The 19266-nt window shown below is 44.7% G+C and overlaps 1 protein-coding gene across 1 annotated transcript in view; it reads right to left on the reverse strand.

Annotated features, from left to right (window-relative positions):
* PHAF1 (phagosome assembly factor 1) overlaps window positions 1–19266 on the reverse strand; it is a 40630-nt gene that overhangs the window by 13922 nt on the left and 7442 nt on the right. The window contains exons 2-3 of the mRNA XM_063438011.1: window positions 8906–9030; window positions 1367–1449 (exon numbers count right to left, since the gene is read on the reverse strand). Of these exons, the coding sequence (XP_063294081.1) occupies window positions 1367–1449; window positions 8906–8969 (147 nt within the window). The 5' untranslated portion in view covers window positions 8970–9030. The remainder of the gene's footprint in view (window positions 1–1366; window positions 1450–8905; window positions 9031–19266) is intronic.

Here is a 19266-nt window from a genome sequence, read left to right on the forward strand (position 1 = left end):
CATAACCAGGGCACCAAGCATACCCAAAAACAGCCAAAATGCTTTTCCATTACAGAATTTCACCAAAATGAGCTGGGAAAGGATTAAGAAAAAAAAAAAGAAGTACTTCCGACAAGGAAACCATTTGGGGGAGGGCAATGAAATCTGTTTATGAAGGCAAAATGGAAGAAGCTTCGCAAATGAAAAAGGAAAAAGTAATTTGTAAGATCTATTAAAGGGTTTATAAATATTGCAGATGGCATGAAAGCTATGGAAATGAACGGATGTCACGTTTGACAGAAAGGTATGAATGATAGATCGCTTTCCAGTTCCCAGACACTACAGTATGCAAAAGCATGTGTGTCAGATCAGAGAGCAGGCTATTGATCCCAATGTTAGTGCGCGTTCCACCAAAGACAAATTAATTTCTGCCTCGACCACCAGCCAACCAGTCCCAGTGTCCAAAGTACCATCCAGGATGGCTGGCTCCCGGTGTGTACCTTGCCCTCATCTACACCTCTGCAGACTCCCCCATTGCACGTAAGCATAAGATTAAAAACAACATGGGACAAATGTTACCCAATACTTGGTGGTACAGGCAGAAATGCATCGCCCGGAGGGGAGCAGTTAAAGTGGTACTATTTATCTAGATTTAACATTTCAGGGATAACTGCCGTCTACCCTTAAGACATTCCCTGCTGTATTGCCGCTATACAGATGGAAAACAACCAGATTTAATATTAGCTGATAACCAGTTATAGTAGTAAAACTACACATTATCTGACCTTTGACAACTGTTGGCAAAGGGCACAGTTTCTGTTACCACATGGCCTTTTCTTTTATTCTGGGATTCATATCTCATAGGCACGAACCGGAGATGAACATTTTGGCACCAAGATGATAGTGTGCAGAACTGTGACTGTAGTGGAACACAGCACAACCTGAGTATGTGTACCCAGAATGCACAATAAGGTCTACCAATGCAATTTCTCGCACTTGGACATACAAGGCAGCAGAGATTGTTAGAACACAGGCCAACAGCGTGCGTTCCACCTGGAGGCCAAGAGCCCCCCCCACCCCCCCCAACACCCCCAGCCTCCCCAAAAAACAGTTTTAAATAAACCTTGCTGGCACATGTACCTTACCCAAATAAAGAAAAACTCTCACTAAGGCCAAGTTCTCCTCTTTATGGGCAGTATTACTTCATGCACTGCACATACAAACTCCAAGTACCATGACCACTTCAAGTAATATACGTAGTTATGGTAGTTGGAGTAACCCTTTACACAACTGCCTTTAGAGACATCTTTGGTTCAAACATTTTACCCCTTAAAGGGTCCCCTTCAAACTCTAGGCTTTCCTAGATGTGATGTCTCTTAAAGCTCACCTGTTCGCTATAGAGGATCTGCACATTTCTGATGGTCCTGCAATGCTTCTGGAGAATTGACACAGCCTGAGCCAAGGGCATTCCTGTTACAAAAACAAACAGAATTATTATAAAGGCAAACATGCTTGTTATTCAAGCAACATTACAGCCCTAGTCTGCTAGCGAGCATAGAGGTAGTATGCAGAGAACACTACAGGCCTGGGCCCGCTAAATATTCAGTAGAGTTTTACTCCCCATGTCCAATCGATAGTCAAATCCTGTCGCTTCCAACTCAAGAACATAGCGCGCATCCGCCCATATCTAACGCCGGACGCGGCTAAGATATTGGTTCATGCTGTTGTTCTCTCTCGCCTCGACTACTGCAATCCCCTTCTGACCGGTCTTACATGTTCCCAGCTTGCACCGCTGCAATCTGTAATGAACACGGCTGCGAGGCTTATTTTCCTGTCCGGTCGCACCTCCCACGCCTCCACGCTCTGTCAGTCCCTGCATTGGCTTCCAGTTAGATATGGGGCCCAATTCAAAATTCTGTCACTTGCTTACAAATCCCTACATAATGCTGCTCCAACATACCTATCCTCCCTCATACACAAGTATGTCACGTCGAGACCCCTGCGCTCATCCCAAGACCTACGCCTATCCTCTGCCCGGATCCCCACCTCTGACGCTCGCCTTCAAGACTTCTCTAGGGCTGCACCTATTCTGTGGAACTCCCTTCCCTCCTCAATCAGACTTTCACCCAGCCTCCACTCCTTCAAAAAATCTTTGAAAACTCACTTCTTCGTTAAAGCGTATCAATTAAACTGTCAGCAGGCTTCTCATCCCCCACCCCATGACTCCTTTCCTGCAACTGTCAAAAATGACCTACCAAGCACTCAATAAACCCTTCTCTAACAAACTATTTAATTCCCCTACTTTAACCCGTTTGTGTCACTATACCCCACTCCCTCTAGCATGTAAGCTCATTGAGCAGGGCCCTCAACCCCCTCTATTCCTGTACGTCCAGTGGTCTGATCTCAATTATGTGTCTGTTAGTCCACCCATTGTACAGCGCTACGGAATTTGTTGGCGCTATATAAATAATAATAATAATAATAATAATAATAATAATAATAATAATAATAGAGAGCACTCGAGGCCCTGTTCCCATAACATACAGGGAGCACTAGAGGCCCTGTTCCCATAACATGCAGGGAGCACTAGAGGCCCTGTTCCCATAACATGCAGGGAGCACTAGAGGCCCTGTTCCCATAACATGCAGGGAGCACTAGAGGCCCTGTTCCCATAACATGCAGGGAGCACTAGCGGCCCTGTTCCCATAACATGCAGGGAGCACTAGCGGCCCTGTTCCCATAACATGCAGGGAGCACTAGCGGCCCTGTTCCCATAACATGCAGGGAGCACTAGCTGCCCTGTTCCCATAACATGCAGGGAGCACTAGCTGCCCTGTTCCCATAACATGCAGGGAGCACTAGCGGCCCTGTTCCCATAACATGCAGGGAGCACTAGAGTCCCTGTTCCCATAACATGCAGGGAGCACTAGAGGCCCTGTTCCCATAACATGCAGGGAGCACTAGAGGCCCTGTTCCCATAACATACAGGGAGCACTAGAGGCCATGTTCCCATAACATACAGGGAGCACTACAGGCCTGGACCCACTAACATACAGGGAGCACTACAGGCCTGGGCCCACTAACATACAGGGAGCACTACAGGCCAGGACCCACTAACATACAGGGAGCACTACAGGCCTGGGCCCACTAACATACAGGGAGCACTACAGGCCTGGGCCCACTAACATACAGGGAGCACTACAGGCCTGGGCCCACTAACATACAGGGAGCACTACAGGCCTGGGCCCACTAACATACAGGGAGCACTACAGGCCTGGGCCCACTAACATACAGGGATCACATACAGGCTCACCCCACTAACATACAGGGAGCACTACAGGCTCACCCCACTAACATACAAGGAGCACTACAGGCTCACCCCACTAACATACAGGGAGCACTACAGGCTCACCCCACTAACATACAAGGAGCACTACAGGCTCACCCCACTAACATACAAGGAGCACTACAGGCTCACCTCACTAACATACAGGGAGCACTACAGGCTCACCCCACTAACATACAGGGAGCACTACAGGCTCACCCCACTAACATACAGGGAGCACTACAGGCTCACCCCACTAACATACAGGGAGCACTACAGGCTCACCCCCCTAACATACAGGGAGCACTACAGGCTCACCCCACTAACATACAGGGAGCACTACAGGCTCACCCCACTAACACACAGGGAGCACTACAGGCTCACCCCACTAACATACAGGGAGCACTACAGGCTCACCCCACTAACACACAGGGAGCACTACTACAGGCTCACCCCACTAACACACAGGGAGCACTACAGGCTCACCCCACTAACATACAGGGAGCACTACAGGCTCACCCCACTAACATACAGGGAGCACTACAGGCTCACCCCACTAACATACAGGGAGCACTACAGGCTCACCCCACTAACATACAGGGAGCACTACAGGCTCACCCCACTAACATACAGGGAGCACTACTACAGGCTCACCCCACTAACACACAGGGAGCACTACAGGCTCACCCCAATAAAACATACAGGGAGCACTACAGGCTCACCCCACTAACACACAGGGAGCACTACAGGATCACCCCACTAACATACAGGGAGCACTACAGGCTCACCCCACTAACATATAGGGAGCACTACAGGCTCACCCCACTAACATACAGGGAGCACTACAGGCTCACCCCACTAACAAAAAGGGAGCACTACAGACTGGAATCATTACACGCCCGTTCCAATAACTAGCGTGCAGGGAGCATTGCAAAAGACAGACATATCTATACCACTAGTCAATACACATCAGTATCATAAGCAGTGTACATAGAAGTACATGAAACTATGGCATTGATTACTGCAATCTGACAAATCCACCACAGAGAGCGCCAGAGGTGACAGCTCCACACATCTAGGGGACACACACCCACAGTGAATAATTAACCAACAGTAAAGGGCAGCATGCCTTGCACCTTAAAACAATGACACAACAGCAGGGCAGGTCACAATGTACACCTCCGATCAACAGACACACAGTAATAAATAATAGACAGAACCAACACAGATTGCAAAGGACACACTGCTGCTCCAACACTATATAGAACACAGAGAAACAAGTCGGCAGTGTTGTAAGATTGTATCCTATATCAAGTAGGATGATAAGTTGATTGATAGACCGGTCAACATTAATGCTATTTATTTAACTAAGAGATGATTACAAAATGATTCAATGTAGATCACTACTGTCGACTCTGCATACACCACCCAAAGGACACAGGATTCCACAAAACAGGTGACAGAGACATTGAGCAATACTGAGTCACAAACAGCAGCCAGAAAGTTTTATTTACATCCACATCAAGGTACACCCAATACATACACAACATGCTACACATTGCAAGGTACACCCAATACATACACAACAGGCTACACATTGCAAGGTACACCAACACATACACAACATGCTACACATTGCAAGGTACACCCAACACATACACAACATGCTACACATTGCAAGGTACACCCAGACATACACAACATGTAAGACATTACAAAGTACACCCAACACAGACACAAATTGCTATACGTACCAAGGTACACCCCACACAGACACAAGTTCAACATGCTACACATTACAAGGTACACCCAGACATACACAACATGTTATACGTTACAAGGTACGCCCAACACATACACAACATGCTATACATTACAAGGTACACCCAACACATACACAACATGCTATACATTACAAGGTACACCAAACACATGGGTGGTTGATCAGTGTACACATTTTTATTTTCACTACTAAAAGGTTATTACACATCCCCTCTTTTTACTGAAAACATATTTGTCATTATGCATGTGACTTCTCTGTAAATGGCTGCCAATTTTAATTTGTTATCCTTTTAATAATTCTAATTTACTTTACAACTGGGGCATGCGTTAAAGCATGGGTGTCTAGCCTTTTGGTTTCCCTGGGCCGCATTGAGCGCAGAGGAATTGTCTTAGGCCACACATCAAATATATAGTATAGGTCAAAGGTAGGCAACATTCAGGACTCCAGATGGCTGTAAGAGCATTATGGGAGATGTAATCCACAATATTTGGAGTGCCGATGGTTGCCTACCCCTGATATAGATCATGTATATAAGATATATATTTTATTTAAAAGCCTTTTTCTTAATTTTGATATTTCAATGGTTTAGTAGATAACTCCCTTATTTGTTGTCCTAATGTTGGATTGGTATATTTAAGGATATCAAATTAGGGGGCTATCTACTAAACACACACATGTATATACATATGCACAGATACACACACACACAATCACAGACCTATACACACAGTCACAAATCCATACAATCACAGACCCCCCAACACATACATTTACAGACCTAAACACACAATCACAGATATACCCACACACAATAACATACATATACACCCACAATCAGATCCACACACGCAAATACAATCAATCACATATATACACACACAAGATCATATACACACACAATCACAGACCCACACACACACACATAAAATCAGGCATATACACACAATCACATACATACACACACACACACAATCACACAATCACAAACTTACACACACCTATTCACACAATCACAAACTTACACACACACAATCATAGACCCAAACACATAATCACAAACTTACACACAATCACAGAGATACGAACACAAGATCATACACACACACACAATCACAGACCTAAACACACACATACAATCAGACTAAATCAGGCTAGTACTAAAGAGATCCACCCAGCCTCCCTACTTTGTTCTGAGAGGGCTGGAATGGATCCTCTATCCCTGGTGGCTAGTGGTTGCTGCTAGGCTGGAGCCTGGGCACTTTGTGCTCCTCCTGCACAGGTCCCTCGCACGCCGAGCAGTGATGCCGGGATGAGGGAGCTGTGCAGGAGGAGCACAGAATGTAAAGTGCTCCCTGCCTCCCTCTCTGCCCGGCAACGCGGACAGCAACCAGGCTGCACTGCAACCATGTGGAACATAGGCCGCGGGTTGGACACCCATGCATTAAAGAGGAACTATAGTCATAAGAACAACTACAACTTATTGTATTTGTTCTCGTAAGTAAAATCATTCTCTTCAGGCTTTTTGCAGTAAACGGGTTTTTTTTTTTCAAAGAAAATGCAGTTTTTAAATTACAGCCTAGGGCTAACTACACTGGCCACTCCTCAGTTGGCTACTAGAGGTGCTTTCTGGGGCAGTGTTGCACACTGTGCAGTCTCCACGCTACTGAACTTTCCTCATAGAGATGCATTGATTCAATGGATCTCTATGAGGAGATACTAACTGGCCAGGGCTGTGTTTGCCTTGTGCTGGCTCTGCCTCGATCTTCCTCCTTGACAGTCTCAGCCAATTCTATAGGAAAGCATTGTGATTGGTTCAGAGAATCACTTCTGATGAGGTCAGCCAAGCAGGCAGATCAATGGCAGAGCCAGTAGCAGGAGCCTTAAATAATAGTAAGATTTTACTATATTTAGGGGGGCACGGGGCTAGCCCCCTATATTTAGGGGGCTAGATTGTGGTTTTAACACTATAAGTTCAGGAATACATGTTTGTTTTCCTTTAGGGACAGATGGACTGTTAAAGCAGTCTATACCGAACAGAGGTTCTGTAAGAGTTAACTAGATGCAATAGGCAGTGAATGCACCTACTTATGTTCTATATTAAATAATAATATGCAAATTGGTTCTAAGTCACAATGTATGAGTAAATGGTCAGTCTAAGCACTGCAAGAATTTTGCATTAATGGAAAATTATTTTAAAATAAAATAGCTTCTGCAGTCAGACAGCTCCCTGGGGCTGTCACTCAGGTTTATGTTGTACATGTGGCATGCACAATGGAGTAGGCCATCTCTCTTCTGCAGATAGAAAGCAGGGCCAAGGCATGCAGCTTACAAGATTTAATTCACTTTCCAAAGACTTGTCTGAGACAGACAGCCAATTGATGCTTGGACTGCTGAACAAATCGATTGCATTCCCTGGCATACTGTTTCACCAGGAAATCATAGGCTTGGCCGACAAGTATTTGCAGGACTAAGTGACCCAACTGATTAAATCTAATTAATCATCAAATTCTGCCTTAATGAGTTACTCCAACCACCATGACTACTTCAGTAATCTGAAGTGGTCATGGTGGTTGGAATCTGTATGTGCAGCATTTCTGCCGTGTTAGCTTTGTTTTATGGGGGGCTGTGAGCGTTATTCAGCGGTCAGCGCGAGAGTCTGTCAGTGAGTGTCCAATCAGCGAGTGTGTGTGCTTGTCTGTGAGTGGGTGTGTAAGTCAGTCAAAATGTGTATTATAGTCTTTAACAGTTAGAGGTGTGGCCTTGGCAGGAAGGGGTGGGGCAAATTTAAATTAGGGGGTTCCGTCATGCCTAGGGCAGCACAAATCCAAAAATACACCACTGGCTACACACACACACACACACACAGAGAGTAATCTGCAGTTTTGTGCTGGAGCTAGTTGCACGCACAGCACACGTGACTTTGGCAACCCAGAACTGGCAACATGTCAATTATGTGCAAAAAATACAGCGGTCATCAGTGCGCATTGCACAATGGCAATGGGCATATTGAGTTTCTCCCTTGAAGGCAGAGCCTGTAAGTGGAAGCGATTTTCTCCCACCCCTTCATCACTGATTTAAGCCCTCCCTATACTTTCAAGATTTTATTTTTTTCTTATCTGGTGAAAAAAAAAAATACAAAATTAGAGAGGGGACCGAATTAAAAAAATAATAATTTGGCGTAACATTTTGAGGTAGTAATTAATAGGGACAGATGAGGCACCATAGCTTCATCTATATGAAGTTGTTATGATGCCAGAAGGCCTCGGGGTGCACTCTAACCTTAAAGGAATACCGCCAGGCTGAGGGGTCGCTGGTTGGCTGAGAGCAGCTAGCCGTGGCTCTCAGCATACCCGCACCCCTCACCCGGCATCAATCTGCAGTTCATGAAACTGAAATTCAGAAACCGGATGTCGACCGGTGGACCTGAGGATTAGCGGTGGAGATTCACTTTGGGGTTAGACTGTTCGAGAACACTTTAACCCACTTAAGGTAAGAATGCACCCGGGGGCCTCCTGGTATCATAACTTAATTTAGATGAAGTTGTTTTGGTGCGTGGAGTGTTCCTTTAACATCTTTGGAAGTAAGCATTACTGCTCAATGAAAACTCGCCTGAAGAAGCAGAACAGTAGCAGAGACAAATTTCAAACCATTCATCGACAAACTTAACACCATGGAAACAAGGACATTTAAGGTCCCATATAGAAGCCGATCTAAAAAAAAAAAAAAAAAAAAAAAAAAACAACCACAAAAAACCCTCAAACCAGCCGGACCAGAAAAAATTCTTATTTTCTATATTCCTCATACACCAGGCTTCTCACCTAATGTAAACTCCCATTGCTGATTGCCGAGAGATCTTTCTGGTACAACCTCCAGATCCAGCATTGGCTCAAGGCAGGGAGGCTCCAGGGGTCAGCTGAGGTCCAGAATGTCACCACAATGGAACCTATGACAGACATAACATAGAACACAGAATGATTAGAGAGTCTGACTAGGACGAACACTTTATGATCAGAATAATTATATGTATCCAAAATACCGTTTGAGGTTCCAAACTTCTGCATCAAGAGTCCTATTTTGTTGGGTCAAGAAGCAGAGTGGATTTGATTTAAATCAAGTCGATTTAATCCTTACTGAAATCACCAATAAGTAAGACTCTATATTAATCAGAATTTTTAAACAGTTATATCAGAACTAATTTTGTTATATACCATTAGAAATGCAAAGCTAATAATGATCAAATTATTACAAGGTGAACTATGTCCCGTTTTATAGGTTAATCACTCATGTTTGGAGAATAAGTACAAAGATTTGCAGAATAACAATGGGATTAAGATCTTTTTCTGAACTTTCTACGTTTATTATATAAAACATTTTGCTGTTCTCCCTGCAGACACAAGTTAGATTAATGGAATTAATTTACTAAAAATAAAAATATTGCATGAATACAAAGCCTCATGCTACATAACTAATATATATTTCATGCTGAATAACCTTTGGACTATCACGTACCTATCTTAATAACAATAGCAAGATTTTTACTCCAAAAATATTTTTCAAAAGAAATCAGTTTATAAATAAATCAGATTTAAAGATGCTGTGTCACAGGGCAAACTTTTTTTATATCTCCCTGCCCCGGTCAACTCTTTGATTCCTTATTGTGCGTACCATGTATATTTATTTTTTTGCATTTTACCTAGTTATTCAATATAGTTTGAGGTGCCAAATCTCGTTCAAAGCCATTGCCCTGTTAGGGGATCCTTCATGTGTCTCTCTCAAAGTCTTACACATGCGTGCATAGTGTTTCTTAACTTACTTGCAACGTTCGGAGGACAGAGTCAGGATCGCGAGATTAGAGAGGATTAACGTCACGGGCAGTTGAGTACTGTGGAAAAATAGGACTTTACAAATCAAGTGGAGCCTATATTAAAAGGGACACTGTAGGCACCCAGACCACTTCAGCTCATTGAGGTGGTCTGGGTGCTGTGTCCCTTTTGCACTTAGTGCTGCAATGTAAAACATTGCATTTTCAGAGAACTGCAATATGTACATTGCAGCTCTAAGTCTGCCTTAAGTCTACCAGACAGCCACTGGGGGTGCTTCTGGATCTGGAATCGAAACGGACCTTTGGTCCATTATCTGACGCTGGACGTCCACACGCTTTGCATGAGAACTTCCAGCGTCAGATTTTCCCCATAGGAAAGCATTGAATAATGCTTTCCTATAGGGAGGTCTAATGTGCGCGCGAGGGACATCGGTGCTGGATTCAGATAAGTGGTTGAAGGGGTTTTAACACCTTCAGCCCCACGAAAGAGGGGGACCTATTAAACCTATAGTGCCAGGAAAACAAAGCTCCCTTTAAGCTCCACCTTTTGTCAAGCATAGGGAAAATACATAAGACAACCAAATCCCTACATTATCTTATGTATTTTACAAGAATAACAAAAGAATGAAAAGAAGAACATAAGAGGCAACAACTGGAGAAAGGTAGGTTTGGTGTAGCAGTCGCTTATAAAAATAAAAAATAAAAGTGAAATTATTACAAATGTATTTTTTTTTTTAAATTTATTAAAAGGACCACTATAGGCACCCAGACCACTTCAGCTTAATGAAGTGGTCTGGGTGCCAGGTCCATCTAGGGTTACCCCTGCCTGCTGTAAATATAGCAGTTTCAGAGAAACTGCTATGTTTATAATAGGGTTAATCCAGCCTCTAGTGGCTGTCTCATTGACAGCCGCTAGAGGCGCTTCCGCACTTCTCACTGCGATTTTCACAGTGAGACGACGCCAGCGTCCATAGGAAAGCATTGAGAATGCTTTCCTATGGACTGACTGAATGCGCGCGCGGCTGAATGCGCATTCAGTCGGTGATTTCAGAAGAGGGAGGAGACTCCCCAGCGCTGAAGAAAGGTAAGATTTTAACTCCTTCCTCCCCCTAGAGCCTGGCGGGAGCGGGACCCTGAGGGTGGGGGGGGACCCAGGAAAACAAGTTTGTTTTCCTGGCACTGTAGTGGTCCTTTAACCATCATCCATTTGTATCCACCCTGTAAATCAGGCAAGGTCAACAAATAAGGACTACTACCATAATACTCCAGGACTTTCTTGAGGTCTGGCACATTGGGCAAGAAAAAGAAGAAAGGCTGTTAGCTATCCAGGTGGGTTAAGCTAATAAAATAAATGAATAAATCACAGTCAAAGCTACAGATTAAATCTAAAAGTGGTTAATTCACATTGGGATCAAAGGAACCATGTGCAAACCCCAGAATTAACACCTTGGGCATTCAAACTCAACATCATTCCATGGAAAACAGATAACTCCAGCACAAAGTGCACTGTCAACTCCCTCGGTAGAGGCAATTCTTTGCAGACTTGAGTACCATGATTTTCATCTCAAGTTGGGCTTCTAAGTCAGGTCTCCTTAACGGTTAACTGAATTATGTATGAAGAGCTACAAATCACCGATGCCCATTCCCAATCTCGGCCTGTCTGCCTTCTGTTTTTTTGTTTTTCGGCCCATATCAATGCGGGGTGTCTGAGGATCCAGTTGGGGTTGTTTCGTCTGGGGTAGGGGTTGGTAATAGTGTAAAAATAGCCCTTGAGTCACAGAGCACCACAGACATGCCACCGATCAGTTCAGTAGCTCAACTCTGCCCATACTAATGTTATTTTATTATTGTGATTCTATTAATGAAAAATTAATAAGTGATAAAATTTTTTTTTAAAAAAGCATTTCAGCAAGCTAAAGTGCTTTAACCCCTTAAGGACACATGACATGTGTGACATGTCATGATTCCCTTTTATTCCAGAAGTTTGGTCTTTAAGGGGTTAAAGGTCTGGAGTGTTTCTTTCTGGTCACATGTAAAATAATTTTGTATTAAAGGATCACTATAGGGTCAGGAACACAAACATGTATTCCTGACCCTATAGTGTTAAAACCACCATCTAGCCCCCCCCCCCCCCCCCCCCCCCCCACAATGCTTCTCCATAGGATTGGCTGAGACTGACAAGGAGGCTTATCAGCATCTCATAGAAAATGAATTGAATCAATGAATCTCTATGAGGAAAGTTCAGTGTCTGCATGCAGAGGGAGGAGACACTGAATTTTTGGATGCATTTTAGGCAGTGACGACCCAGGAAGGATCTCTAACAGCCATGTGAGGAGTGGCCAGTGAAGTTATCACTAGGCTGTAATGTAAACACTGCATTTTCTCTGAAAAGACAGTGTTTACAGCAAAAAGCCTGACAGTAATGATTCTACTCACTAGAACAAATTCAATAAGCTGTAGTTTTTCTGGTGACTATAGTGTCTCTTTAATCAATAGAGCAGAGTTGGTTAACTTTGCAACAGAGCATACACACGTTTACTTGTCTAGTAGGCAGATTCTACTATTTAACCCTTTAATTTAATGAACAATAACATTTCAGAAATGACATGATAAGATGTTTGCCGAACTTATCGTTTTTAACAGTTCTTAGATGCTGTTATCCAAAGATTGAGAAAAACAAACAAAAAAAACAATTAAAAGAAATGACCATGGAATTCATTATTCTAGGTGACTGAAGTGGAAAATAATCCGGTTAACCATTTCAGTCTCCTGAAACAACTAGTCTTGTGGTGGAATCTCGGTAAAAATAAATTTAGTAGGCCGAGATTACCACGTGGCATGTGTACGTGCATATGCTGACGTATCGATCAGTTAGTTGCACGTGGCAAGATACGATCAGTAGTGTACGGAGCATGTGCAAGAATACAGGATATAGTATTCCCCTCCTCCATTGTGCTGGACAAGCCATGCGGTCAAGCAGGAAGTTAATTCTTATTTGTATTGATTGGTCAAGAGAATGTGCGGGTGGAGCTTAATATGGGAGGAGTTATATGCCTATATAAGGAGCCTGCACTATTGTCCGGGGCTCAGAACTTGCTGTATTTTGGTGACGCTAGTCCCTCTGAGTCCCGATCGGTGATCCAATAAAGAATCTCTTCCTTCCTGAAGAAACCTGTGTCCATCTCTCTGTGCTTGGCTTCCGTCAGTTTCTCCGGTATCATTTGGTGCATTGGCCGGGAAGCTCATCGTTCAACGGTAGCTGAGAGGCAGAGGCGTGAGACGGTCTATCTTTGCCCACGTTCTCTACGGCTGCACCCCTGAACTTCTGCGTGGACCTCCCTTCGTCTCGGCGCCACTGGTCTGTTGTCCAGGAGATCATCGGCCTCTACGTGAGAAGTGCTGGGGTGTCCCCGTCGATGAGTGTGAACTCAGGTTCAGGAACGAGGAGGTAAGACAACTGCTGTTTTAGACGGCAGGACCCGCTAGGGGTATACCGATTGTGCGGTAGGCCCAAAGGGGTTTTTGAATCTGTATCTGCCCCCTCTGTCGGAGGGAAGGAGCGAAGGCGCACCGCTCGATCGAACGCTCTTTAGTCAGACCGTTTGATTTGGTTAGTCAGGCAGGGCGCTCTGGTGTAAAATAAGCCCTAGCCGGACACCGGTGTCTTGTCTAGACTAGCGTTCTAGGGTGTATATTTTGTTCGCTAGGTCGGAGGGACCGGGAGACTAAGCGGCGTCTGTGTAAATCCGGTTCGCTAGTTCTCATCCTATCTGGGCTAAGTGGGAAGGCGTGTAAATTTGGAACCCACTAGACTTTTGATAGTACGACTAAGAGGCGTCTGTGTAAATTCGGTCCTCTAGCTCGTTGTATAGTGCGACTAAGAGGCGTCTGTGTAAATTCGGTTCTCTAGCTCGCTATATATGTGGTGATTGGGCAGTGTGGCTAACCAAAACGTATGTAGATTGTTTTTAGGTAGTCCATTCAAGGTACTGGCCAATAGTTTAGTTGGGAATTGTAAATGTGTTAACGATTGTTTTAGTAAAGTGTATATCTTGTTAGATAGCGCGAGCTCAGCCGTCTAGCGAGAGTGTTAATAGTGTGTTGCTGTATTATAGTGCACGGTACCATAACCCTGTATATTTACTGACATTGTATAATAAGTACTAATCATTGTCGTCCATTGCATGTTTAACACCATAACCACTAATAATTGTATTGTGACCTTAACTTGTGCTTTGACCTATGCTAACCGTACTGTAACCGCTATTTGTAAAAGACGATGTTACTGGGGTGTGTTATAGACGGGTAATTCGTATATAGAGAATTATAGCGTGGGTGACTGTATAGTTACGCCAAAGGGCATAATATTGATTATATAGTGACTGGTGTAACAGCTGTGTGTGTACGGGAATTCCCTGAGTGATTATTGTTATTGTGTACGTTTCACTTGGTAACCGTACCACGTGGTGCTGTTGCCAGAGGAAACGGGTGTGACTGTTGAATAAGTACGCGTGTATAGTATTCGTTGTCGACGACGTGCCATTGTTAAGTATGGGTGCGTCGCAGTCAACGATTCCGGATCCCTTAGGATGTATGGTTAAGAATTTTAAAAAGGGATTCAAAGTTTGTGATTTTGGGGTAAAGATGTCTCCTGTACGTTTGGTCACTTTGTGTACTAGGGAGTGGCCTACTTTGGTTGCGGCATGGCCGCCACGTGGCAGTTTGGATCCAACTCTGGTACAGCGCTTACACGTGGCTGTATCAGGTAGGCCTGAACTTTACGGCCAGTTTCCTTATATTGACTGTTGGAGACAGGCCGTAAATGACTCGCCAAAATGGCTCCAGACATGCCACGAGGAGCAGTGTCGCCTCATGGTAGCTAGGACTTGTTCGTCCACTAGGACTGGTGTTAGGCCCATTTTGGACACGCCCCCTGAGTCCGAGATCCCTTTGCCGCCCCCTTACTTTCCGTTAAGAAGAAGTGACGCAAACGCAGGAAGTCCTGCACCCCTCCCCTCATTACCCTCATCCACTTCCGCTTCCTCCTCCAGTACAGGATCCACCCCCCCTCGTACTAAATCTCCCCTTCCGGAACCAGAACCCACCCCCATTAGAAACGAATATCCTGATTTGGCGCCACTTCAGACTTCCGGTCAAGCTTCATCTAGCTCGGCCCGAAGTGTTCTATTCACTACCTTTTCCCAAAACCAACCTCCCACATCCCCATACCCTATCTCTCCCCGACCGGAACCCATGACTGACGCTTCCCTACGTAGCCCCATCCAAACCCGACAGTTGACTGGTGCCCAACAATTAAAGCACTATCAGATGCCTCTTCGCTTAAATCCCGGGTCAGCTTATATCGATGCCGCAGGACAAATGGCACACGCTGACCCAGTCTTCGTATATGTCCCATTTACCACTACCGACCTTTTAAACTGGAAGACCCATAATTCCTCGTATACTGAGAAACCACAAGCCATGACTGATCTGTTCACCTCAATAGTACAGACGCATAATCCGACATGGGCTGATTGCCAGCAGTTACTAATGACTTTATTTAACAATGAGGAAAGGACAAGAATAAATCAAGCAGCCATTAAAGCATTAGAAGATAGAGCCCGTGCTTTGAACCAAGCTAATCCAGCAGCATGGGCCGCAACACACTATCCCAACACTGATCCCGATTGGAACGTAAATGGTGCTGATATGGTTCAACTCAGAGCCTATAGAGACGCTATAATTGCTGGCATGAAAGCCGGAGGAAAGAAAGCCATTAACATGTCGAAGACAGTTGAGGTGATTCAGAAAAGCGATGAAGCGCCCAGTGTCTTTTATGACCGATTATTGGAGGCGTACCGCTTGTACACCCCCTTTAATCCGGAAGACGCAGACAATTCCCGAATGGTTAACTCCGCCTTTGTCAGCCAAGCATACGGAGATATTAAGCGCAAGCTACAAAAGTTAGAAGGGTTTGCAGGTATGTCCATCACCCAACTAATGGAGGTAGCAAATAAGGTCTATATGAACAGGGATACAGAAAGTAAGAAAGAGGAAGAGCGCAAGATGCGTAAAAAGGCTGATATGCTAGCGGTAGCGATCGCAGGCGTAGATAGACGGGGCCCAGATAGAGGCGATAGTAGATGGAATGAGGAACCTCTAAGTAGAAATCAGTGCGCTTACTGTAGGGAAGAAGGGCATTGGAGAAATGAGTGTCCACGAAGGGAACAGTCTGAGAAAGACAGACCTAGGACAGGTTATGGAAACTTTAGAGGCAGAGCGAGAGGTAGAGGAGGCCCCGGAGGGAGTAATGGTTATAGAGGGAGTAATGGGAACAGAGGAAGTGTTAGGGAAGACAGGTATATTCCAGCAGCGCAAAGGTCCCGCGATAGAGAAGGTAGGGACTTCGTAGGATTGGCTGACACGGTTATGGAGGACTATTGATACCGACCGGGCTCCATCCCCCTTGGTCGAGCGGAGCCTATGGTCGATGTATCAATAGGGGGGGAAAAGGAGTGCGTTCATGATCGACACTGGTGCTGAACATTCAGTGGTGACTAATCTAGTTGCTCCTCCATCTGGAAGGACTATTACTGTGATAGGAGCAACTGGAAGAAGTGCTGAAAGACCGGTTCTTAAAAGTCGACTCTGTACATTGGGAGGCCACGTAGTAAAACACCAATTCCTTTATATGCCTGAATGTCCAGTCCAATTGCTGGGACGTGATATGCTATCAAAATTACAAGCGCAGATTACGTTCCTACCAAATGGAACAACATCTTTAAAGTTTAATGGACCTTCAGGTATTATGACTTTATCCGTACCAAAGGAAGAAGAGTGGCGACTTTATACAGTGTTGACTAGCCAAAACCCTAGGAGTGATGAGACATTGTTTAACATACCAGGAGTTTGGGCAGAGAACAACCCACCAGGACTGGCCCGCAATATTCCACCAATAAAAATTGAACTGAAACATGGGGTTTATCCAGTGAGCCTAAGACAATATCACATTCCGCAGAAGGCTAAGAAGAACATCCAATCCTATCTGGATAAGTTCATACGGTATGGTATCCTAAAATTCTGTACTTCCCCCTGGAACACCCCATTGCTGCCTGTTCAAAAGCCCGGTACAGATGAGTATCGACCTGTGCAGGACTTAAGAGCAGTCAATGATGCGGTTGTTAGCATACATCCAGTTGTACCCAATCCATATAACCTGCTTGCTTTAATTCCGGGCGGGGCTACTTACTTCACAGTCTTAGACCTCAAAGATGCTTTCTTTTGCCTCCGAATTGCCGCAGAAAGTCAATGTATTTTCGCTTTCCAATGGGAGAACGCTGTAACGGGCTCAAAACGCCAAATGACTTGGACAAGACTGCCCCAAGGGTTTAAAAATTCACCTACCCTATTTGGTTCAGCCCTAAGTCAAGATCTATTGGATTTCGAGTCCATCCCAGGAGAGTGTGTCTTGTTACAATATGTAGATGACTTGTTGATAGCAGCAGTTACAAAAGAAATCTGTCAGCAAGCAACGCACGATCTACTACATATTCTCTGGAAGGCAGGATACAAGGTGTCTAGAAAGAAGGCTCAGTTGTGTTTGCCAACTGTCAAGTATCTGGGATTCCATATCTCTGAAGGTCAAAGGATTATGGGGCCAGAGAGAAAGGAAGCTGTCTGCCAAATACCAATACCCAAGAATAGAAGACAAGTGCGAGAATTCTTGGGGGCAGCAGGCTTCTGTAGGATATGGATTCCCAGCTATGCGATACTAGCAAAACCTCTGTACGCAGCCATCAAAGGTACAGAGCACGACCCCTTCTTATGGACCCAAGAACAGCAAACGGCATTTGAAGATGTGAAGAAGGCTTTGATGAGTGCCCCAGCATTAGGTCTACCTGATCACACACGACCATTCTACTTATATGTACACAAGCAAAGAAGAATGGCTGTGGGAGTATTGACACAGTACTTGGGATCATGGCAAAGACCTGTTGCCTACATGTCTAAGCAACTGGATGCAGTGGCCAGCGGACTTCCACCTTGTCTAAGAGCCGTAGCTGCAGCCGCCCTGCTAGTAGCTGAAGCCGATAAACTCACTCTGGGTCAAGAACTTTATGTACGAGTCCCACATGCAGTACAGACGTTGTTGGATTACAAAGGAAATCATTGGTTTAGTAATAGCCGTATGACCAAGTATCAAGCAATGTTGTGTGAAAACCCAAGAGTGCATTTAGAGACTGTAAACACCTTAAATCCAGCTACCCTTTTGCCACAACCTACTGAAAGTCAACATGATTGTTTGGAAGTAATGGATGAAGTATTTTCAAGTAGACCAGATCTTCGTGATTTTCCCATCCAGAACCCCGATGTTCAATATTACACCGACGGCAGTAGTTATGTGAAAGAAGGGATCCGCTATGCAGGATATGCAGTAACAACAATAGACAAGGTGATAGAAGCTCGGCCACTGGCGAAAGGAACATCAGCACAAAAGGCAGAATTAATAGCACTAACACGAGCGTTACAATTGGCTGAAGGTTTAAGAGTAAATATCTATACGGACTCTAAGTATGCGTTTTTAACCACTCATGCCCACGGAGCTTTGTATAAAGAAAGAGGACTACTGAATTCAGAAGGCAAAGAAATCAAGTACGCAGCTGAAATCCTACAACTATTGGAAGCAGTGTGGGAGCCGAAAGAAGTCGGTATCATACATTGTCGAGCGCATCTGAGAGGAGATGGTGATGTAACCAAGGGAAATCGGATGGCAGATAGTGCAGCTAAGCGTGCTGCTGAATCAGGAAGACAGGAGTATGTGGGGCATATAGCTGCTCTAATACCAACTCCACTGTCCCAATGGACTCCAGTTTATACAGCTCAAGAAGAGGAGTGGTTAAAGACTGAACCGGGAAAGTATCTGGAGAACAAGTGGTATCAGCTAGAAGATGGAAGAATAGTTATACCAGCATCGCTAGCGGTAGAAATTGTCCAAAATTATCACAACGGGACACATTCTGGGAGAGACAGTACTGAAGAATCTCTTAGAAAACATTTCTACATACCAAGATTGTCCAACTTGACTCAGGCCATTGTACGCAGATGTGTAACGTGTGCTAAGAATAATGCAAGACAAGGACCAGTAAAACCACCAGGAGTCCAGTTTATGGGGGGACTCCCCATGTCCGATCTACAAATAGACTTTACAGTGATGCCTAAATCGGGTGGACATCGTTACCTGCTGGTAATTGTGTGCACCTATTCAGGCTGGGTAGAAGCATGTCCTACTCGTACAGAGAAAGCAGGAGAAGTTGTAAGATTCCTGCTACGAGAAATAATACCCCGGTATGGACTACC

This window comes from Pelobates fuscus, chromosome 12 (assembly GCF_036172605.1).
Source record: "Pelobates fuscus isolate aPelFus1 chromosome 12, aPelFus1.pri, whole genome shotgun sequence".
NCBI classification, from domain to species: Eukaryota; Metazoa; Chordata; class Amphibia; order Anura; family Pelobatidae; genus Pelobates; species Pelobates fuscus.